Source organism: Ursus maritimus, unplaced genomic scaffold (assembly GCF_017311325.1).
Source record: "Ursus maritimus isolate PB19 unplaced genomic scaffold, ASM1731132v1 scaffold_32, whole genome shotgun sequence".
Lineage (NCBI taxonomy): Eukaryota > Metazoa > Chordata > Mammalia > Carnivora > Ursidae > Ursus > Ursus maritimus.
Genome location: NW_024425786.1, coordinates 21,176,662 through 21,195,495, shown reverse-complemented (window position 1 = coordinate 21,195,495; position 18,834 = coordinate 21,176,662). Strand labels below are relative to the sequence as shown.

General features: G+C 50.8%; 1 protein-coding gene across 6 annotated transcripts; it reads right to left on the bottom strand.

Annotated features, from left to right (window-relative positions):
• Nucleotides 1-3,616: 3,616 nt before the first annotated feature.
• Nucleotides 3,617-18,327, bottom strand: RCC1 (regulator of chromosome condensation 1). Of its 6 annotated transcripts, none has more exons than XM_040619122.1 (11): nucleotides 18,258-18,327; nucleotides 10,778-10,859; nucleotides 10,062-10,151; nucleotides 9,008-9,195; nucleotides 8,649-8,828; nucleotides 7,482-7,578; nucleotides 7,245-7,367; nucleotides 6,596-6,751; nucleotides 6,222-6,341; nucleotides 5,733-5,885; nucleotides 3,617-4,778 (listed from the first exon to the last, which is right to left on the bottom strand). In XM_040619122.1, exons 2-11 carry the CDS (start codon nucleotides 10,848-10,850, stop codon nucleotides 4,603-4,605), a joined length of 1,356 nt encoding a protein of 451 aa, XP_040475056.1. In that variant the 5' UTR covers nucleotides 10,851-10,859; nucleotides 18,258-18,327; the 3' UTR covers nucleotides 3,617-4,602. The 6 variants fall into 6 exon arrangements, with proteins under 6 accessions (XP_040475056.1, XP_008692737.1, XP_008692738.1 ...); XM_008694515.2 differs by lacking the exon at nucleotides 18,258-18,327 and adding an exon at nucleotides 17,578-17,811; XM_008694516.2 differs by lacking the exon at nucleotides 18,258-18,327 and adding an exon at nucleotides 14,161-14,917.
• Nucleotides 18,328-18,834: the final 507 nt, after the last annotated feature.

Sequence of the window (18,834 nt, the reverse complement as noted above, 5' to 3'; positions counted from 1 at the left end):
GACCCGGTTGGCTGGGCCAGAGTTCCGGGATCCCTGGGGGCGGAGCTCAGCCGGAGTCCGCGGCCTGGGGCGGAGCAGACACTACTATGGCGGTACGGTTCCTTGGGTAGTTGGCTTTGTTGGGCTTCTTTCTGACCACGTATTCAAGCACACACATACATTTAAAATTACAAAACTAATTACGCTCATTGTAAAAACAAACAAACCCTGCAAATATAAGCACACGAAAAAGTCCCCTTTGGGAGCCAGGACGATCCAGTTCCACTGTATGACCTTGGGCAAACCACAGGTCTACCTCAGCCACCCCCTGACCCTGCTTCCCAGTTTTGGAGACGTGAGATGTTTGTTGAAGCTGGATGGGATTCTTCCATCATTCCTGTATATAGCCCTGGGATGGGAAGAGGGGGCGGGGAGTTACAGGGAGGGTAAATTGGAGCAACCCTGTCACCTCAACCAAATAATCCCCAAGTCTTGTCACTCTGCTTTACGGAGTCCCATATCCACTACCCTAACCCAAAGCGCCAGCTCTAACTTGTCCCAAAACAATGACCTGTCCATGGAAGGCCCTCAGTAAACACGATTTCAATGACTAGATAATCCCGACAGTTTAACTCTCCTAGTCTGGGAGTGTCCCACACCAAAACCTCACTTTGGCGCCCATTTCTCAGAATGGGGAGCTTCTGTAAGTGATGGTCAACTCCAACAGTGAAGCTCACCCCAAGTGCTGGAGGATTCCTTTCTGGGGCTCCTTCTGGGCTGATAAGCCATTAAAGCCCTTCTTTACCAGTTTATACCTCCTAAATTTAGGGCGTTGGGCCCCCAAGTCAAGCGCTTACCGGTCTGAAAACTTGAGATCCAGCTGCTAGCTGCCACTTTTCCACGTTTATCCTACTTACTGTAATAGCATGTGTAGTGGCTGGGCGCTTTGGCTATCAATCCCAGCCCCCTCTAATTATTTTGGCAAGTTACTTAACCTGAGACTAATATGGATAATAGCAGTGCTTACCACATAGGGTGTTGTGAAGAGAAAATGAGAAGTTGGGAAAGTACTTGGCCCAATGCCTGGCATCCAGTAAATTCTCCAACATGGTATTTGGAGGCCTTCAAATTACAGCAGAGAGCTGTTTATTTAGTACTATTTGCCAGCCCCTCTGCGGAGCTCTTTGCTTACTACAGGTGGAAGATTTTTAAATGTTTGTTTTTCGAGTGCAAGCTCCATGAGACAGGGATTCTTGTGTTGTTTTTTTTTTTAAAGATTTAATTTATTTGACACAGAGAGACACAGCGAGAGAGGGAACACAAGCAGGGGGAGTGGGAGAGGGAGAAGCAGGCTTCCCACTGAGCAGGGAGCCCGGACTCAGGACTTGATCCCAGGCAGACGCTTAACAACTGTGCCACCCACGTGCCCCTGTGTTTTGTTTCTAATCAAATTCCTACAATGTCTGGGATATGGTAGGCACTGAGAAAACATTTGCTAATTTTATGAAATAAATAATAAACAGCAGTCCCTTAACCTATCTATCCCTAGCCCCAATTCCCACTCTCTTGAGGCAAGTTTCCACATCTCCCTAGAATCTGCACATTTCTAAATGATGTACTCGCATTTGTAGTTTCAGATATCTTAGCGACTATCCTTCCTTCATACATACACACTTCTCCATCGTCATATTATAATTTTTCACAAAGCAGGAGCACCTGGCTGGCTCAGTCAGTAGAGCTTGCCACTCTGGATCTTGGGGGGGGGGGATGTGAGTTCAAGCCCCACACTGGGCAAAAAAATAAAAAATGTCTGTCAAAGCAATATTGAATATTTACACGACAACTTTGTAAATAGTTATAGCAGAGCCACATTGTGTACTATGATTACATTTGTTTTGGGGTAATCCATCCAGGTTGGAGGAGGATGGGGGAAAAGATGACAGTACTTGATGTGTTTGAACAAAGGGAAACTTAAATTTACACTTAAGACATTGGTGCTGGGGCACCTGGGTGGCTCAGTTGGTTAAGCAACTGCCTTCAGCTCAGGTCATGCCAGGTCCTGGGATGGAGCCCCATGTCGGGCTCCCCGCTCAGCAGGGGAGTCTACTTCTCCCTCTCTCTCGCTCTCTGTCCCTCCCCCTGCTCGCGCTTGCTCTCTCTCTCAAATAAAATCTTTTAAAAAAGACATTGGTGCTAAATTAATACCTAACACCAAAAAACTATGCACGTGAAAGACAATTATTAACTACAGGGAACAGACAAAAATGTACAATTGTCGCAACGGCAAGTAGTATGTCCAGAGTACCATGTGCCTGACACCGTTCTCATACGTGTAAAGCACCTACAGAGAGCTTTATAACACGTGCAATACAAGGAAAAGGAATTGAAGTTCTAGGCTCAGGTAGAGGCTGGTTTAGATTCCAGCCTAGTTTGTGCATTCGGTAGTAGCTGCTTAACCTTAAGCTAGTCACAACCTCAGGGACTGTTTCCCGAGGGACAAGTCTGACTTTGCAGGGCTGATGGAAGGATTAAAAGAGCTAGTATTGCATGTACAAGTGTTCAGCACAATGCCTGGCCCATTTTAAGTCCCAATACAGAAGAGCTGTTATTAAGAACAGGGTATCTTCAACATGCTGTCCTGTCAAAAGGGAAAACCCCAGTAAGTCTAATCCAAATGGACTTTTTGGTGGAGTGAGGAGTAGCAGCAGACACACGAGTGCTTCTTTACAAAGAAAATATTACAACCAAAAGTGTGATGTCCTTTCTAAGAAGTCAATTTCCAATCCGTATATTGCCTGTATCAAAACTAAAACTTCACAGGAAAAAAAAAATCACAGAATACATCTGAAGTTCTTTTACATATTCATTTTTTCCAAGTCTCTGACATCCAAGAAGAATCCTGGTGATAATAAAAACGTCCTGTTATACATGTAACAGTCCTTCTAGATCAGCACTGTCCACTGTAACTTTCTGCAGTTACAGAAACGTTCTATGTTTGCATAGCCCAATACCACAGGCACCAGCCACACAGGACTACTGCGGGCTTAAAATGTGGCTAGTGCAGCCAAGGAAATTAATTTAAAATTTTTTTACAAATTTGCATTTAAATGTAAATAGCCACATGTGGCTTCAGTGACCACCATCATAGACAGATCGGCTGTATGATTTGGTTGCTCAAATGCCTGGGAAGATCTACATTAATACGCGTAGTAAGTAGTCTTAAGTTACTGTGCAGTTAACCATGTTTAATCAATTACATCAGCTGTTGAGAATGATAGAACAGCAAGCTTAGTGTAAGTATTTATAGGTATGTACTGTACTCAAATTTTGGTTTGGGATTAGGATGTTAAAGGATCCATTCCACGTCTCACATTATACAGCATAATTTTTTTTTTTTAAATCCAGTGATTCCTGAAACATAAATACCTAAGCAAACATCAATCAACTCTTTTTCTCTTTTTTGATTTGTATGACCAGCCACATCAGCAGCGGACTGGCACATACCAGGACATCGTGACGGCACTTAAGCCCTGGCCTTGACCAGGGGCATAGGTATGGGTTTATTCTGCTCTTCCCAACACAGCAGGTCCTCCCTTAAAAAAGCAGGGAGTATGTAGAAAACAAGTGGCCTGTTTTATAAAACTCTAAATTTATTCAAAGTGTTAAAAGATTTCACTCTCCCCTCCAAAATACTTTACATTAAAAAAAAAAATCAAAACTGTTTTCTATTTTCTCAGCCACTGTACAAGCTGCTGCTCCCCTTTCTGGGCACCAGCCTCTGCCCCTCTGCCCCTCCTCCCCCCTCCCTTCACTCTCAATATTGCTATAAGTTTGTTTATAAAACTCTCCTTCCCCACTCCCTCCACGTCCTGCCCTGCAGATGTCGCTTCCCTCCCAGACTTCAGGCCCTCGGCTGCAGGTGAGGCAGGTCGACGGGTAGGCTACTCAGGCGATGCCTGAAGGGCAGAATGCTTTGTGCTTCTGGGAGAAAGGCTGATTGGCTTTTTTCTTGATCAAGTGGAGGATCAGTGTTTTCTTCTTCCCCATGGACATCTGTTGAGGGCCAAATATTTGGCTTGGGGTTGCCCGTGGCAGGGCAGCCATGCCCGATCTCCAGTTTCCCCCAGGCACGGGGCCATGACAGCTGGGTCTGACCACCATACCATTTGTCTGCCTGGGGATTGTGAAGGACAGAGAGTGGCACACGGCTACAGTAGGGCTTGATGATCCCCAACTTTTCAGAACGTGGGCACCAAATCCCCAGGGGAGGAGTTTTTGGTTTTTGGCAGGCAAAACCAGGGTCAGCCAGGGCCATGGGAGGTAGGGATGAGGGGGGAAAGGTCTAACCACATGGCTCTGGGGTGAGCAATGTTCTGGCTGCTAAAACCCCCTCCCCTCTTCCATTTCCCCCCTACCGCTCCCCTTCATCCTGTAGGTTGCAGGATGATTCAGGAAAGGTGAACGGAAAAGAGGAAAAGGATTCTGTTCTGCTGAGAGGAAAAAGGCAGGAGGTGACAGAGTACTCGGGGCTGGGGGAGGCCTGCTGGAATCTGTGGTCGTCATAGCTTCCCAGTTCCAGGAGGGAGGGTGGCGGGGCCGGGAGCCAGGCCCGCAGCAGCTTCATCAGCTCTGTTCCTTGTCCTTGACCAGTAAGACTGTGTGCTGGCCCCCACTGGACACCGATAAGACCACACGGTTCTCCAGCTGTTTGCCCGTCATCTCCACCGGGCTCCAGGCGTCCTCCTCCTGCCCTGTGCCCAGCTGGTAGTTGGTGCCCATGCCCCAGGCGAAAACACGACCTACAGGGGAGAGAAATGGGGGCAGCTGTCTCCAGGATCCCTAGCCCCACCTTTCTATACTGTGAGAAGCCTGGAACATCAGGGAGAATTTTGGCTCTGGCCGGCAGCAACCTAGCAATGTCCCAGCCTCTGGGAGTTCAGAGAAGGAGATGATGGATTAAAAAAATAGCTCTGTCAACCAGAGACCACAGTCCTTACATATTGCCAAAGACTTTCTCCCTGCTCCTAGGCATGGCATTCAAGGCTCTACGTGACTGGCCACTCCCCAAACCCCTACACCACCCTCCATCCCAAGGACCTCTGAGACCTCTGAGACTGTTCTAGATGTTCCTGTACCTGGGATGCCCTTCATTACTTATCATAAAGAACTGAACCTTTAAAGTGCAGCACAAGCCCCACTTCCTCAGGAACTCTACCCAGATAATTCCAGGCCAAGTGCTCCAGCAGCTCCGGACTTCTCAAGGTGTCCATGGCTATCCCACTCACCCACTCAGGCTTTGGTGACCACCTGATTCCTCTGCTGTGCCTGCTAGAACCCCAGTGACTAAGCCTTCTTTCTCCTACTAAAAGTCTAAGTACAACTCCCTGGGAAGCTGGCACATACTAGGTTGTAAATAAAAGGATCACCTTGGTGGAAAATGTAAAGAGAAGCCTGAGTTAAGACCCCGGAGACCTGGATTCAAGTCCTACTGCCTGTCTGGGACTCAGTGATACATCTCTCTTTACTATTTTTCTATGCTACGAAAAATCGCCCTTATTAAAATAATTTGTTTACTCATTTATGTTCATCAAAGCCAGAGCTTCTGACAGTCAGGAGAAAAGCAGTGTCATCACAAACAGTGCTCTCTGCATCTCAGCGCTACTTCGTGATGGACATCAGAGCCTGAGGAGCAGTTTGGTAAGAATCATTACCCCCAAACCCGACCACGCCGCGTGTGGGCAGCCCCAACTCACCATCCTTGGTCACAGCATACCCCACGGAGGCCCCACAAGCCACTGAGGAGACGGCAGGGAGCCTGGAGATGAGGGTGGGTATGCTCTTCTCCTCAGCACCCTCCCCAAGGCCCAGCCGCCCATACTCAGCCCGGCCCAGGCTGTATGCTTTTCCTGCGGAAGGAGGGAGGACAGATGAAGAGCGGCAGAAGGCATGCCCCAGGTAGGCCCGCTGAGCTCCCATATCCGCGGAAGCTCGTCCCCACTCCCAGCGTGCTGAGAAGCAGGTCTGCAGCATCTGTCCCAGTTTTGGGGGCGGTCTGGAAGAACCCCCATAGGACCCCACTGAGCTCATGGGGAAGAGGGCCAGGACTCGGGGATGGGGATGGCCCTCATGGACCCACATCTGACCCAACCCAGGGAGCAGGCCCAGGTTCCAAGGACCATGGTCTCAGGAGTCTGGCCAGGCTATGCCCAAGGAATACTCCACCCCCAACCCAGAGGTCCCACCTTCCGAATCCATGCAGACTGTATGATGCTGGCCACCAGAGAAGCCCACCCAGGACTTGGTAGAGTTCTTGAAGGATGTCAAGTTTTGGGGCACAAAGCAAGATTCTGTGCCTGGGGTTCCTGGGAGGAAAAGGCCAGGATAGAGCTGTCAGGGGTGAAACTGTCCAAGGAGCTGTCCTTCTTCATCCCCTCACACAGTGAGGCTGCCTCCCCCACAAACACCAAGGAATGGATATTCTCACTTTACAGATAACAAAACCATGGCTCTGAGGGGTTAGCTGACGCCATCAAGGGTGCACAACAAGTGAGTGGTGAAGCCAGGATTGGAACCCAGGTCACCCTGGGCTATGCCAGATGTTGGGCTTGCGGCTCACCAAGTTGATGGTAGTTGGAGAGGCCAAAACCATACACGTGGCCCTCGCAGGAGATGGCAAAGGTGAAGTAGGCACCACAGAAGGCATCCTGGAATCTCACATGACCCCGGCTTCCTCTGGATTTCAGCATCACGCACTTGGGGACCAGGAGTCGCTCTGTAGGCAGACAGGAGGCCAAGGTCAGTGGCAGACACAGCTTCTCTCTGCCCTGTGTGTTCCTCCCCATTACTACAGCCCTTGGAGGGAAGCTAAGCAGGGACTTTTCTTCCTCTTCCTATTAAAAAGAAGAGGAAACTGAGGCCAAGAGAGTACAAGTGCCTCACTCAGACTCCCAGAGTCGTAAAAGGTAATATTTACATGGACCTTAGCAGGTGCCAAACATTCTTCTATGTTAACTCATTTCACTTCACCACAACCCAATGAAGTACGTTTAGAGATGAGGACACTATGACCAGGGTCCCATGGCCAACGGGTAGTAGAACCAGGACTCAAATCCAGGATGGTCTGGCTCTAGAGTCGGAGTTCCTACCTATCACCGCGGGCCTATCTGACGCAAGCCTAAACACACACACAGAATCCCTCCTGCTTCTGACCTTCACCAGGGGGTAGCTTGCCAAGTTGCCCTGCCAGAGGGACCTAAGCCACCTACCAAGGCCCTGCCGGCCACCACGGTTGGCAAATAATTCAGGCACGCGGCCCAGCTGGCCCTGCTCCCCGCAGCCCAAAGTGTAGAGGTCACCATCAGCTGTCAGCATCACCAAGTGGTCGTTTCCTGTGGGGGAGAGGAAGGCAGAGGATACAGGGCTTGTCTGTAAGGCCCAAGACTAGGCCAGCCCCGGAACAAGATTCTTCAACTCCTGCCTAGAGTGAGTACCCCCAGACTCACCTGAGGCTACCTTCACAACCGGCATAGTCAGCTGCACTTGCACGGGCACCATGCTCTTCTTCATGGGCTCCAAGAGTCCAATCACACCGTTATTGTCCTGGAAGGCAGGACAGAGCCCTTACCAGCCAGTCCTGTCTGCCCAGACCAGCCAGATCCAGGCTTGTGGCAACCACAGAGCTGTCTGGTGAAGGGGATTGGTGCCAGATGGGGATGAAGAGGTGGGCAGGAGCCAGGACAAACAGTGAAATACTTACTGAATGAAATCATGTGTGGCTTGTGATTTGCATTAAAATAACAAAGGAGAAGGGTAGTGGATGAGTAGAGAGGAAACAAGTTTGGCCACAAGCTGATGACTGTGGAGGTGAGCAGATGGGTATTCGATATATTTTTCTGATTACTTTTATGTGTTTGAAATTCTCCATGAGAAACTTTAAAAACAGAGCTGATGAGGACACACCTCATCAGATTCCTTTATTTCTTCCATTTCAAAATAAATTAAATACCAAAGTACCAAAACAATTTTAATGCTGACTCTACTGTTTTTTTTTTTTTTTTTTTTTTTTTAAGAACTTATTTATTTATTTGAGACAGAGAGAGAGAGCATGAGAGACAAAGAGATCATGGGCAGGGGGAAGGGGCAGAGGGAGAAGCAGACTTCCCACTGAGCAGGGAGCCCGATGCGGGACTCGATCCTAGGACCCTGGAATCATGACCTGAGCTGAAGGCAGACGCTTAACTGACTGAGCCACCCAGGCGCCCTGACTCGACTGTTTAAACTGCACTCCCCTGCCTCAGAAATTCTGAGATGTGATAATCCCATGTACCCCAAAACCCCTGACAGATGTAGAAGAGGGCCGGGGAGGTGGGGATTGAAGGCAGGCAGATGGGTGAGGACAGCAGGCTTCCTGCATCAGCCTCAGCCCAAAGGCATCCTTGACCCACCCTTCTCCCAAAGTAACACACTTCATAATATAGATTCAAGGAAAGAGCCAGTGGTGTGGACAGGTCTGGATGAAGAGACCTGGGTCTGGGCCCAAGTTCTGCCTCTGGGCCTTGATTTCCCCACCATTAAGTATAACAGGGAGTGGAGCTGGATTATCACTGGGGTCTGACCAGCGAATTCTGCCAGCCCGCCAGCCCCACGCAGTCTTCCACACCCAGTCTTACCCGGAAGGAGCCCCAGAGGAAAACGCGACCATCCTCAGTGAGAGCTGCTGTGTGACTGTCTCCTGCTGACACCTGCACCACTTTCTCTTGCAGTTCCACTTTCCCAGGGACCATCTCAGAGCCCTCCACGGACGTGTCCCTTCCCAGGGCACCCTCATCGTTGCAGCCGAAGGAGTAGACCTGTGCCCAAGATGCCCCCATTAGCTCAAGGTCTGGCTTCCGTCCATTCTTGTTTAGGCCACTCCCTGTGCAGCTAACCAGCTCCATCTCCACAGAGTAATGTGTGTGGCTCAAAGCTCCTTCCCCAAGCCCCCCAAGCCCAGGCCCTGTCCAATCCTGTGCCACCCAACCCAACCTACCTGGCCACTTTTGCTTAGACACACAGTATGCATGCCCCCAGCCTCGGCTTGCACGATGTCCTCCGGAATGGGCACCAGGGCCGGCTTCTTCCTCTCCATCACATTCTCGCCCAGCCCCAGTTGGCCCACGTCGCCCTGGCCCAGTGTCAGCACCATGCCTGGTTCTGTGCTGTGGGACCTATGGGAGACTGAAGGGTGAAGAAGACAGCCCTTGAGTGTGCAGGATGACAAGAGAGAGGAGGGGTCACTGCATGGGCTCTGGGACCACACAGACCTGGGTTCAAGCCCCTGCTCTGCCACAGACCAGTCACAGGATCCTTCTAGGAAGCCTAAGTTTCCTCATCTATAAAATGGGAATAGCAAAGATAACTGTGTCACTGGTTTTTGTGAAAATTAAAAACTGAGCACGTTATTAATATGAGGAAGGAGATGAAAACATGAAGACACTCAATATTGTGAAATGAATCTTGGTGGGAGGGGAAGAGAACAGTGAGGATACAGATAGTTTTCCTAAATAGCTCTCTAAGTTCTCAGGAGTCATGGTGCCAACAGTGAGGGCTCAGATAATGTCTACCCTTCACTGACTGCTTTTTCTACGATTGTTAAATTCCTTTGTAGTCCCCTAAATTATACCACAGACCTTCCATATTTATGCTCCTGTTTTATAGGAAAGGAAACAGACTCCGAGAGGGTAAGTAACTTTTCCAGGGTCACTGAGCTAGCAAACAGTAAAATTTGCACTGAAACCAAAGGCACCTACATGGGTCAGAGCACTGTCCCCAGCCTCCACCCTCCGGCTGCGACTTAACTCCCAGACACACCCCCACGCAACCCTTCCACTCCTCTGTGGGAGCGGACCGGGGGCTGAAGAGGAGGGGCAGGAGTAAGACAGAAGACACGCATTTGAAAAGGAACAAGCCAATCAGTGGAAGGCAGAGGGCCATCTGCTGGCCAATGGAGGTCGCCCACAGCCCCAGACAGCCAATGGCGTCCAGCTCCTCCCCCCGGGGGTGTGGCCACGGCTACGCAGAGGGTGCCCTGGGCAGGGAGCCACCTGGTCGGGTTTTCTGGTCAGGAGGGCTTGGCCTCTGGGCACCTGGAACGCGATGGGAGGCAATGGCCCTCACTGCCTGGTTACGACGGTCTGCAAAAGACAGTCACTGTCTGAGTGTGGGTCCACACTATTCCCTCCCAGACTGAGGGGTGGATTTCTCTCCTCCCTGTCTCCCTGCAGGGTCCCAAGGAAAAGGAAAGCACAGCTACCTCCCTCAAATGCTACCAGGACATTATCTCATTTTCCTTTTAACAGCCCAGCGAGATTGGTGCTGCTCTTGCCTCTGTTTTATGAATGGGGTAATTCAACTCAGCGAGGTTAAGTCACTTGCCCAAAGCTACACGGCTAGAAAGTGGCAGAGCCTGGACTTGAACCCACTTCTGGAAGCCAATGGTCCTAGCCATAGTACATTACTGCCTGGAGCAAAGTCCCAGCTAGGGTCTTGTTTTTGGTTTTTTAGGGGTTTTTTGTTTTTGGGGTTTTTTTGCCAGCACTGCCTGAGTGCTTCTTGTAGACAAGTCTTTGCTCTCCTTTATGATTTCCAGAGGGTGGGATTCAGTAAGCTACAAGAAACCCTCCATCTGGGTGGAGTTCCTGGGCTTCTAGGCCCCTCAGCTTCAGATGTCAGAGAGGAAGGAGCCCAGGCCTAGATTCTGGGGGCTCCAAGAAGCCGCCCCCCCCGCCCCATTCAGAGATAGAGACCAAGGCCAACTTACCCTTCACCTTCTTGCTTTTGGGGAGAGCATCTTCTGGGGGTGACCTTCTCTTAGCTATACGTTTGGGTGGCATCTTCCTTTCCTGAAAAACCAAGGCAAATATTCCATTTCAGAAATGGCAACCATCTTCCTGCTCTAACTAGACAACATTTACCAAAAACCCTAAAAAAGGTAAGAGGAATTCCAGTAATTCCACTTCTCAGAATCTGAGAAGAACAAGAACAGAATAATGGATACACCAAAGATTAGGTTCCATAAATATTCTCTACTGTATTCTTCCTAACATTAAAAAAATGGAGCAACCCATGGTAGGGGGCTGGCTAGAAAATACGCAGTATATTCAGCATAGAACAGTATGAGGCAATTAAAAGTGACGCTTTCAGAGATTTATTTGTTGAATAGGAAGATGTTCACCATTGCCAAATAATATAAACACCTTAAAAAAACAGTCCATCATCCCATAAAAAAAGGCGTGCACATGCACAAATAGGTGTAGAAGACTGTGGAAGGAAATACATTCACTATTAACAATGGTAACCTCTGGAAAATGGGATTATGGACACTTTTGTTTTTTACTTTGTACCTTCCTATATTATCTAAGATATCTGACAAATAACTTTACATGTTTGTTTATTTATTTATTTAAGGTTAATATATTTTTGTAATTTCTACACCTGTGGGACTCGAACTCATGACCCTGAGATCAAGAGTTGCATGCTCTTCTCATTGAGCCAGCCAGGCACCCTATGTTTTATTTTACTATAAAAAATTAAAACCTTGAAGAATCGACATCAAGTAAAGTATCTCTCACAGCTCCCCCTCAACACTGAGATAACCACTAGTAACTCTGGTAAAGCACTACTGTTATCAGACTCCCCCCCTTCCAAAAAAAGCGATTCTCATTACATAAAACCAAACCAGACCATCCGTGCCCTCAGATCCAAAAGTACCACTCCTGGGAGGACACGGTCTTTCCTCAACAGTCCAATTAAGAAATAAACACTGTACACACTCACCAGGTGTCACAAAAAGGGGACAGGAAACCACTTATGGATGACAAGAAAGGTTCTTGGACCTGGCACCATCCAGGACAGCTGAGAGCTTCGCCCCAAACCGCTCCCTCATCTGGCTGCTGCTGCCCCGCAATGGTCTCCCCGTCCCCCTCAAGGCTGCTGAGAACAGACACTCTCCCCAGCTCTCTCAGTTCCAATCCAGCCCAAATTGTGTCCAAAGCCTTCTTCCTCCACACACCCAGCCCCGGAAATAAATCCTTATTGAGCCCCGGTCTTTAAGGCTGTGAAACTGTCTAGGCCTGGGGCTCTCCAGTCTGGACTGTAAAGGCGCTGGAAAGGCTGGCAGGGGTCAGGGCACTTCAGAGCTACCCTGATGTAAAAGTGGGATAGCCTGTGCCCGTGGAGAGTCTCAGGGCCAGAATCCAGGCTCAGCTACTTTCTAGCTGTTTGACCTTGGGCAGAATTACTTAATCTCTTCATGATTCAGTTTCTTCCTCAGTAAAACAGGGATAATAATCATACTGGCATCTTTGTTATATAGGATTAAATGAGCTAATACTGTAAACTATAAATTAATATCGGTATTACAACCTCTAGAGCCTGCCCCAGGCAATGCTTGAGCTCTCATCTAATCTAACCCACCTCTCCTCCATTTTGTAGCCAAGGGATGAGACTCTACCCAAGACTATAAATGGAATAAGAACCTCAAGAGCCCTTCTCAGGCTCCGCTGCAGGCCTAACCAGCACCTCCTCCCCGTCTCCGTCTTCCAGCAGGTCCTAGAGCACCAGCCCCTCCAGCTCCCCACTGCGCGGTAATGAACACAAGGCCAATGGCCTCCGCGCACATTTCTGCTAACTATCCTGGGGGAGAACAAAGCGCTGAAGATAAGAAGTAGCCAAAGGTTCAGAATCCTCCAGGCCTGGATAGGCTGAGCCGCGTCTACACGTCGTGACTGGCCCAGCTCTGACTCGGATGAGGTGGCAGTTCTGAACGTCACCCAACTTTTATTCTCTTGGGGTGGGACTCCTCCTCTCCAACCCACCTCTTTGAGACCCCTCTTACCATGCTAAAGATGCACATTCTCTGGGATTCGAGGGAACTGGATTCATCTGCTAGAGCTGTGGCTTGTTCACCCCGGCTTTTGTGACCACGGGTGGCCAGCACCCTTGACCTCTCTGAGCTGTATCCTCTTCTGTAAAGGGAATGCTATGACTACGTCTCTGAATGAAATGTCTGTCATGGACTTTGCAGTGCCAAGCACACAGTAAGTACTCAATACATGGCAGCGTTTATTCATTTGTTCCACAAATATTTATTAAGTACCTATTACCAGTGCTTGGCGTTGGGCCAGGTGTAGCAAGGAAAAAGGAGACTAATCCTCTCCCCGTTCTCATGGAGCTTACACTGTAGCAGGAAAGAAACATTACGAACAGTGCTGAGTGAAAGATAAGCACGGTGACATAAGAGATAACTTGGGGTGCACAACAATGTGAGTGTGCGTAACGACACTGAGCTATATGCTTAAACATGGTTAAGATGGGGAAAAAATGGTAAATTTTACGTTTATCACACCAACAAAAATAAATAAATAAAAGAAAAAGGAAATAGCTTGAGGTAGGGGAAGAGAGTGGTCAGGGAGGTGAAATTTAAGCTAAGATCTGAAATATGAGAGAAAGCCAGCAGGGCAAGACCAGGACAAAAGCGGCCCGGGACACGGTGTGGTGTTTGGGAACAGGGAGAGGCCAGCGCGGCTGCAGCTGGAGACCTGGTCAGATGGCACGAGGTGAGCAGGGACTGGGTCGTGCACGGCCTTCTAGGGAAAACGGAAAACTTTTCAGAAAGTCTTCATCAGATTTACACTCTTAAACGGTTGCTCTGGCTGCTGTAGAGAAACTGGGAGGGACTGGAAGAGAAGGCCATTGCAGGCGTCCACATGAGATGACGGTGACTTGACTGGGTCTGTCTGAGGTAACAGAGAAAAAGGAGACTCAACAGATCAACTTAGGAGACAGATTTGATTTATGGATTAGATGTGTGGAGTGAGGGAGAGGGAAGGATCCAGAATGACTTTCTTCATCCTAAAAAAAATCCAGGGGATCCCCCTATAAGCTTGGACAAAACAAGGACTCCCAGGCATTGGCTTAGATGACTAGGAGGATGGAACGGGGCGCCTGGCTGGCTCCGTCGGTGCAGCATGTGACTTTGATCTCAGGGTTGTGAGTTTGAGCCCCATACTGGGTATAGAGATTACTTAAAAATAAAATCTTCAGCAAAAATGACTAGGAGGATGGTAGACTTCTCTTTAGTGAGCTGGGAGAAGAACACTGTGGGACAAACAGGGGAGGAGAGACCCGACAGCCCCATTTTACCAGATGTCTTCATTAAGTCTGAAGTCGTTGGGAGCCAACACGAGGAGATGTTAAGTATGCAGAGCTGGGTGGGTTAAGGGCTGTGGGATAGAACAGGTATCCTTGTTTCAGGTAGACGGCTTCTATCTCCGGCCAAGCTGGCAGCCAGCTCACGGTGTCCAAGGCCCTGTCCTGCCAAAGGTAACTCTCCCATCAGTTCATCGGAATGACCTGCGGAGGTTAGCTGTGGCGGGGAGGGAGACGGTGTAGTAGCGTGGAAAAGTACGCACAACAAGAAGTTAAGTGAAAACACAGGGAAGAGAATTATGTCAACACACTGGTGCTGACGCTAGGCTGACCTGTAGGCAAGGCCTGGAGTGGAGACGGAAAAATGAACAAGAGGTGATTGGTATCAGAGGCACTAACAAAACGTGTCTTACTGTGGGCTGGAACCCAGCGAACATCGTCTTAGCCACCCGTGAGTTGGTGAACATCGTGGGGCACCTCACTGCAAGCGAGGCACACGGATCCTGCTTTACAGATGAGAAGCTGAGGCTCAGAAAGGTAAAGTATCTGACCCAGGACTGGAAGAGGAAGCGAAGGGCTCAACCAAGTTGGTCAGACTCCAAAGCTGGTGCCCTTGTCAACTTCCTCCCCAAGCTCCCCAGGCTCTCAGTCTGCCTAGGAACTCTCATACCCTCTCCCCAAGAAAAGACAGCCACTTTGCTCTCATGTTCCTGCTCCCCATCCCATGTCATTCCATTAAGTCAATCATGATGTTTCTAAACCTCAAACCTGAAACAAGCTGCCTCCTTGTTCAAACGCCCCAGTGGTTCCCTCTGCCTGGAAGACAAAGCCCACATTTCTTAGGCTGGTGTGAAAGGCCTCCAGAGTCTGGTACTGACATAACGTTTGGCCTCATCCCTTCTCTGTCACATCTTCGTTTTGCTTCCTACACAATCTTAGACTGCTTACCGTTCTCTCCAGACCATTTGCATCTCTATACCTTCCCACCCCTTATCCTACTGGAACAATGTCTACTCAGTCCCAAAGTCACCTCCACTGGTAAACCTTCCCAGCCCCTCCCCTCATCCTAAACTAACCATTCTCTCCCAGAGAAACTGGGACAGACTTCTGGATGATAATTACTCTAGTTTATATGTCTGTCCACCATACCAACCTACTCCTTAAAATACGAGCCGCTCTGGGGCCGTGCCCAGTCCTATCTTCTGCATGCCAACAACACACTGAAGTACTATCACTCCTAATTCAACTGATGGGCCTGAGGCTCGGAGAAGTGAATTTAACTGTTCATACAGCCAATAAAAGAGAGTCAGGAATAGAACCCAGGTATATCTGATTGGCTTAAAATAAAAACAAAAACCAGGTTGGCCAAAGGCAGGCCATGATCCAGGCAGGGGTGGAGACAGGCCTCCCCAAAATCCCCCATGAGCCTGGCCAAACACGACAAGCGAGGGCAAAAGCCAGCTGAGTGGAAGAGGAGGGTGAGACCAGAGAGGAGACACTGAGGCAGCTTGGGTCTGAGCGGGTGGGCCAGGTGGGTGTGGGAGCCACTGAAGGACGTGGGAAAGGGCAGACCTGAGTTCTCCGTGAGCCTCAGAGTACTGGCCTCTCAGATGGAAGACTGCAGGTACTGCAGAATGCTCTTGTGAGCAATCCTGGAGGCAGGGCAGGTGATGAGGGCACCTTCTAAAGGGTGGAGCCTGGGGGGCACCTGGCTGGCTCACTCAGAAGAGCATGCGACTCTGGATCTCAGGGTCGTGAGTTCGAGCCTCACAGTGGGTATGGAGATTACTTGAATGAATGAATGAATGAATGAATGAAATAAAAGGTGGAGCCCTGCATCCATTACTCACCTGCATTGCACAAATCAGTCCTTTGTACAGACTCCTTCTCTAACTGCTCTGGGTGTGTTTTCTGAACCACACACCAAGTGTCTGGGCTAGAAATAGATAGCAATCTTTTGTCCCCACCCCTCACCCCCCAACAGACAAACACAGCTTCCATCCTCAGCAGCTTACAGTCTGAGAGAAGAGTGAGACACAGTCACAAATAAGTAAAAGTCAGAGAGTCGACTTCCACTAATAACCACCTATGATGCCCTCTGAGGTAAGTGTGATCACCCTGGTTTTACAGATAAGACAAACTGAGGCACAGGAAAGGTGCCCCAGGCCACACAGGTGGGATGAGACCCCAGGTCTCCTGACCACTCCCCACCAGGGCCAGAGCATCCCCCCCCTTCTCCCTGGGCTCCAGTTTCCTCATGTGGTGAACGAAGGCACACCAGACTAGACAGTCTACCAGGGGCCTGATGATCCTGTTGTGACCTCCTATGACCTCTCCACAGCCTCATTTCTGCAAAGACAGACAGGGCCATCTCTGATCAGAGCAGCTGTCCCGGCCACCACCCCCACCTTGCCAACGTCAGGAGGCAGACACTTGCCTGCCAGTCTCAGAGGCTTAAGAATCTCTTTGTGAGAAAGGTCCCCAGGAGGAAAGGGTGGAGAGGGTCTCATTTGTCAACAAACACTTGCTGAGCTCCTGCTCTGTGCCAGGCACAGCGCTGGTACACTGCACCCCAGGAGTTCCTCGCCAGAGGAGCCCCCTTGTATACAGAGCTATGCCTGGGGGAAAGGGGCCTCAGCTTCCACCGGATGTCAGAATCACTGCCTTATAAAAAACACAGGATATTAGTAATTCTCACCACATGCCTCTTACCTTCATTTTACAGATAAGAAAACTAACACCCAGGGAGATTGAGTGGGAGGCCCAAAGGCACCCAACTAGTAAGCTGCAAAGCTGAACAGTATTCCTGTTCTTGGGATGTCTTTGCAACCAGAGCAAGGTAAACTCCGAATTCATTTTTCCAGATTCCATTCCGATGTCTCTCTTGGGTGACACCCTCCCTGCCTCCTCCACCCCCACGGAGTGTTTCTTGGTCTTGCACTCCAGACCTTTCAAGACCCAGCCTTTGCTGTACTATCTTGTTACTCCCTTCTTTGTACTCCAGACTTAAACATCTGTGGTATTCCTGACCCCAGCACTCACCTATACCTTCATGCCTTTGCATGCCCCTGCCTGGATCACACGAACCCCTCCACCCCAGTCAGCTGAATAACTCCACTGTCCTTTCAAAACCCCATTCAAGAGTGACCTCACCTGGAAAGCCATCCTGACCCTCCCAGGCAGGGCTGGGTGACCCCCTCAAGAGTTCCCCTACCACTCCACACACTCAACTTCTGCTACCGCACACAAGTCACACTTGGTTGGAGCACCTCCATTACTATCTGATGAATGAATGGCTGGCTCCACGGACATACTTCGGTGACACACTGGACCAATATTAACTGAGGCCCCCAGAAGGGTCTCCCCAAGGAGACCGGGGGCTCTGTAAAGGCCACACGGGGCCCTTCTCACCATTGTTCCCCAGCCCTGCCAGCGCAGCACGGGGTAGACAGCCGGGAAGGAATCGGTGGCCAGATGAGTTGATGCGGGGTTCACAGCACACCTCTCCAAGGGTCAACAGCCTTCGTCCTGGTGCCTGTTGACGCTGAGACTTCGTTCCCTGCAGGAGACCCTCACCAGCCTACCGTCGCGCTCCTAAGGCACACATTCTCGCTGGGCAAGATCCCTCCCCTTGCTCTGCCAAACGCATCCTCCAGACGAACGCTGGACAAAACCACTTTCCCCGCTCCGGAAGCGCAGCCCCTGCCAGGGCGGCCGGTCCCGGGCCGCGAGGCGCGCGGCTCTGCGCCCGGCCGGGTCACCGCGGCCGCGCGCACCCGGCCGGCCGCGCTCGGGCCGTTTGAATCTCCCGCCCGCGCGGGCGCCGCGGGCCGGGCGCGAGAGGCGCGGCGGCAGAGGCCGCGCGGCTCTGCTCGAACCAGGCGGGGCCAGGCGCCAGGGCCTGCGGGGGGAACCCGCGCGCCCGCACCCGCGCCTTCCTGCCGCCCGGCTTCACGTGGGGCCGGCGCCGCCAACACCAGCGCGCGGGCAACGGCCCCGGCCCGCCGGGGCTCCGGCTGCGGCCGCCCCGCGCGCCGCCCTCCGCCCCGACCCTCCGCCCCGACCCTCCGCCCGTGACGGGCGCGACCTACCTCGCTGCAGGTCCGCCACAAGCAACTCCTCCGCTCGCCGGCCCGGCCGCGAACTGCCCCAGAGCATGCGCTCTGCAGGCCTTCGGCCCCGACCCCGGGCCAGAAAGGAAAACAAAGAGCCCGGCGGCCCCTGGCGGCCGCCCCGCGAAGTGCAAGTGGCGCGCTTGGGCTAGAGCGCTCTTGACCAGGCTCTCTCCGCCTCTGGCCCGGGGACTGTGGGTATGCATATTGGAGGCTCCAAATCCGGACCAGTGGACTGACAACCAGAGACTACTTGAAACCAGGGTTTGTTTGGGAAGATCTGGTGGGGCAGAGACTGTACGGAGGAAAGAGATACTGATCTTCTCTGCTCTCAAAGGGGTCCCCGTCAGAGAAAGATGAGAAATCAGACCATCGACAACCACGCAGGGCATCCGGCTCAGCCTGGAGCTTAAGAAAGGCTTCCCAAGGTAAGTCTAAGAGGGCAGGGCATCTAGGAGATGCATCCCTTGCGATGACAGGGAGCCATGAGAACCTAGGGTGGTTGCGGGAAACTGCCAAGGTGTGACTTGCGCAGAGGGTGCCCGTGGGAGTGCAT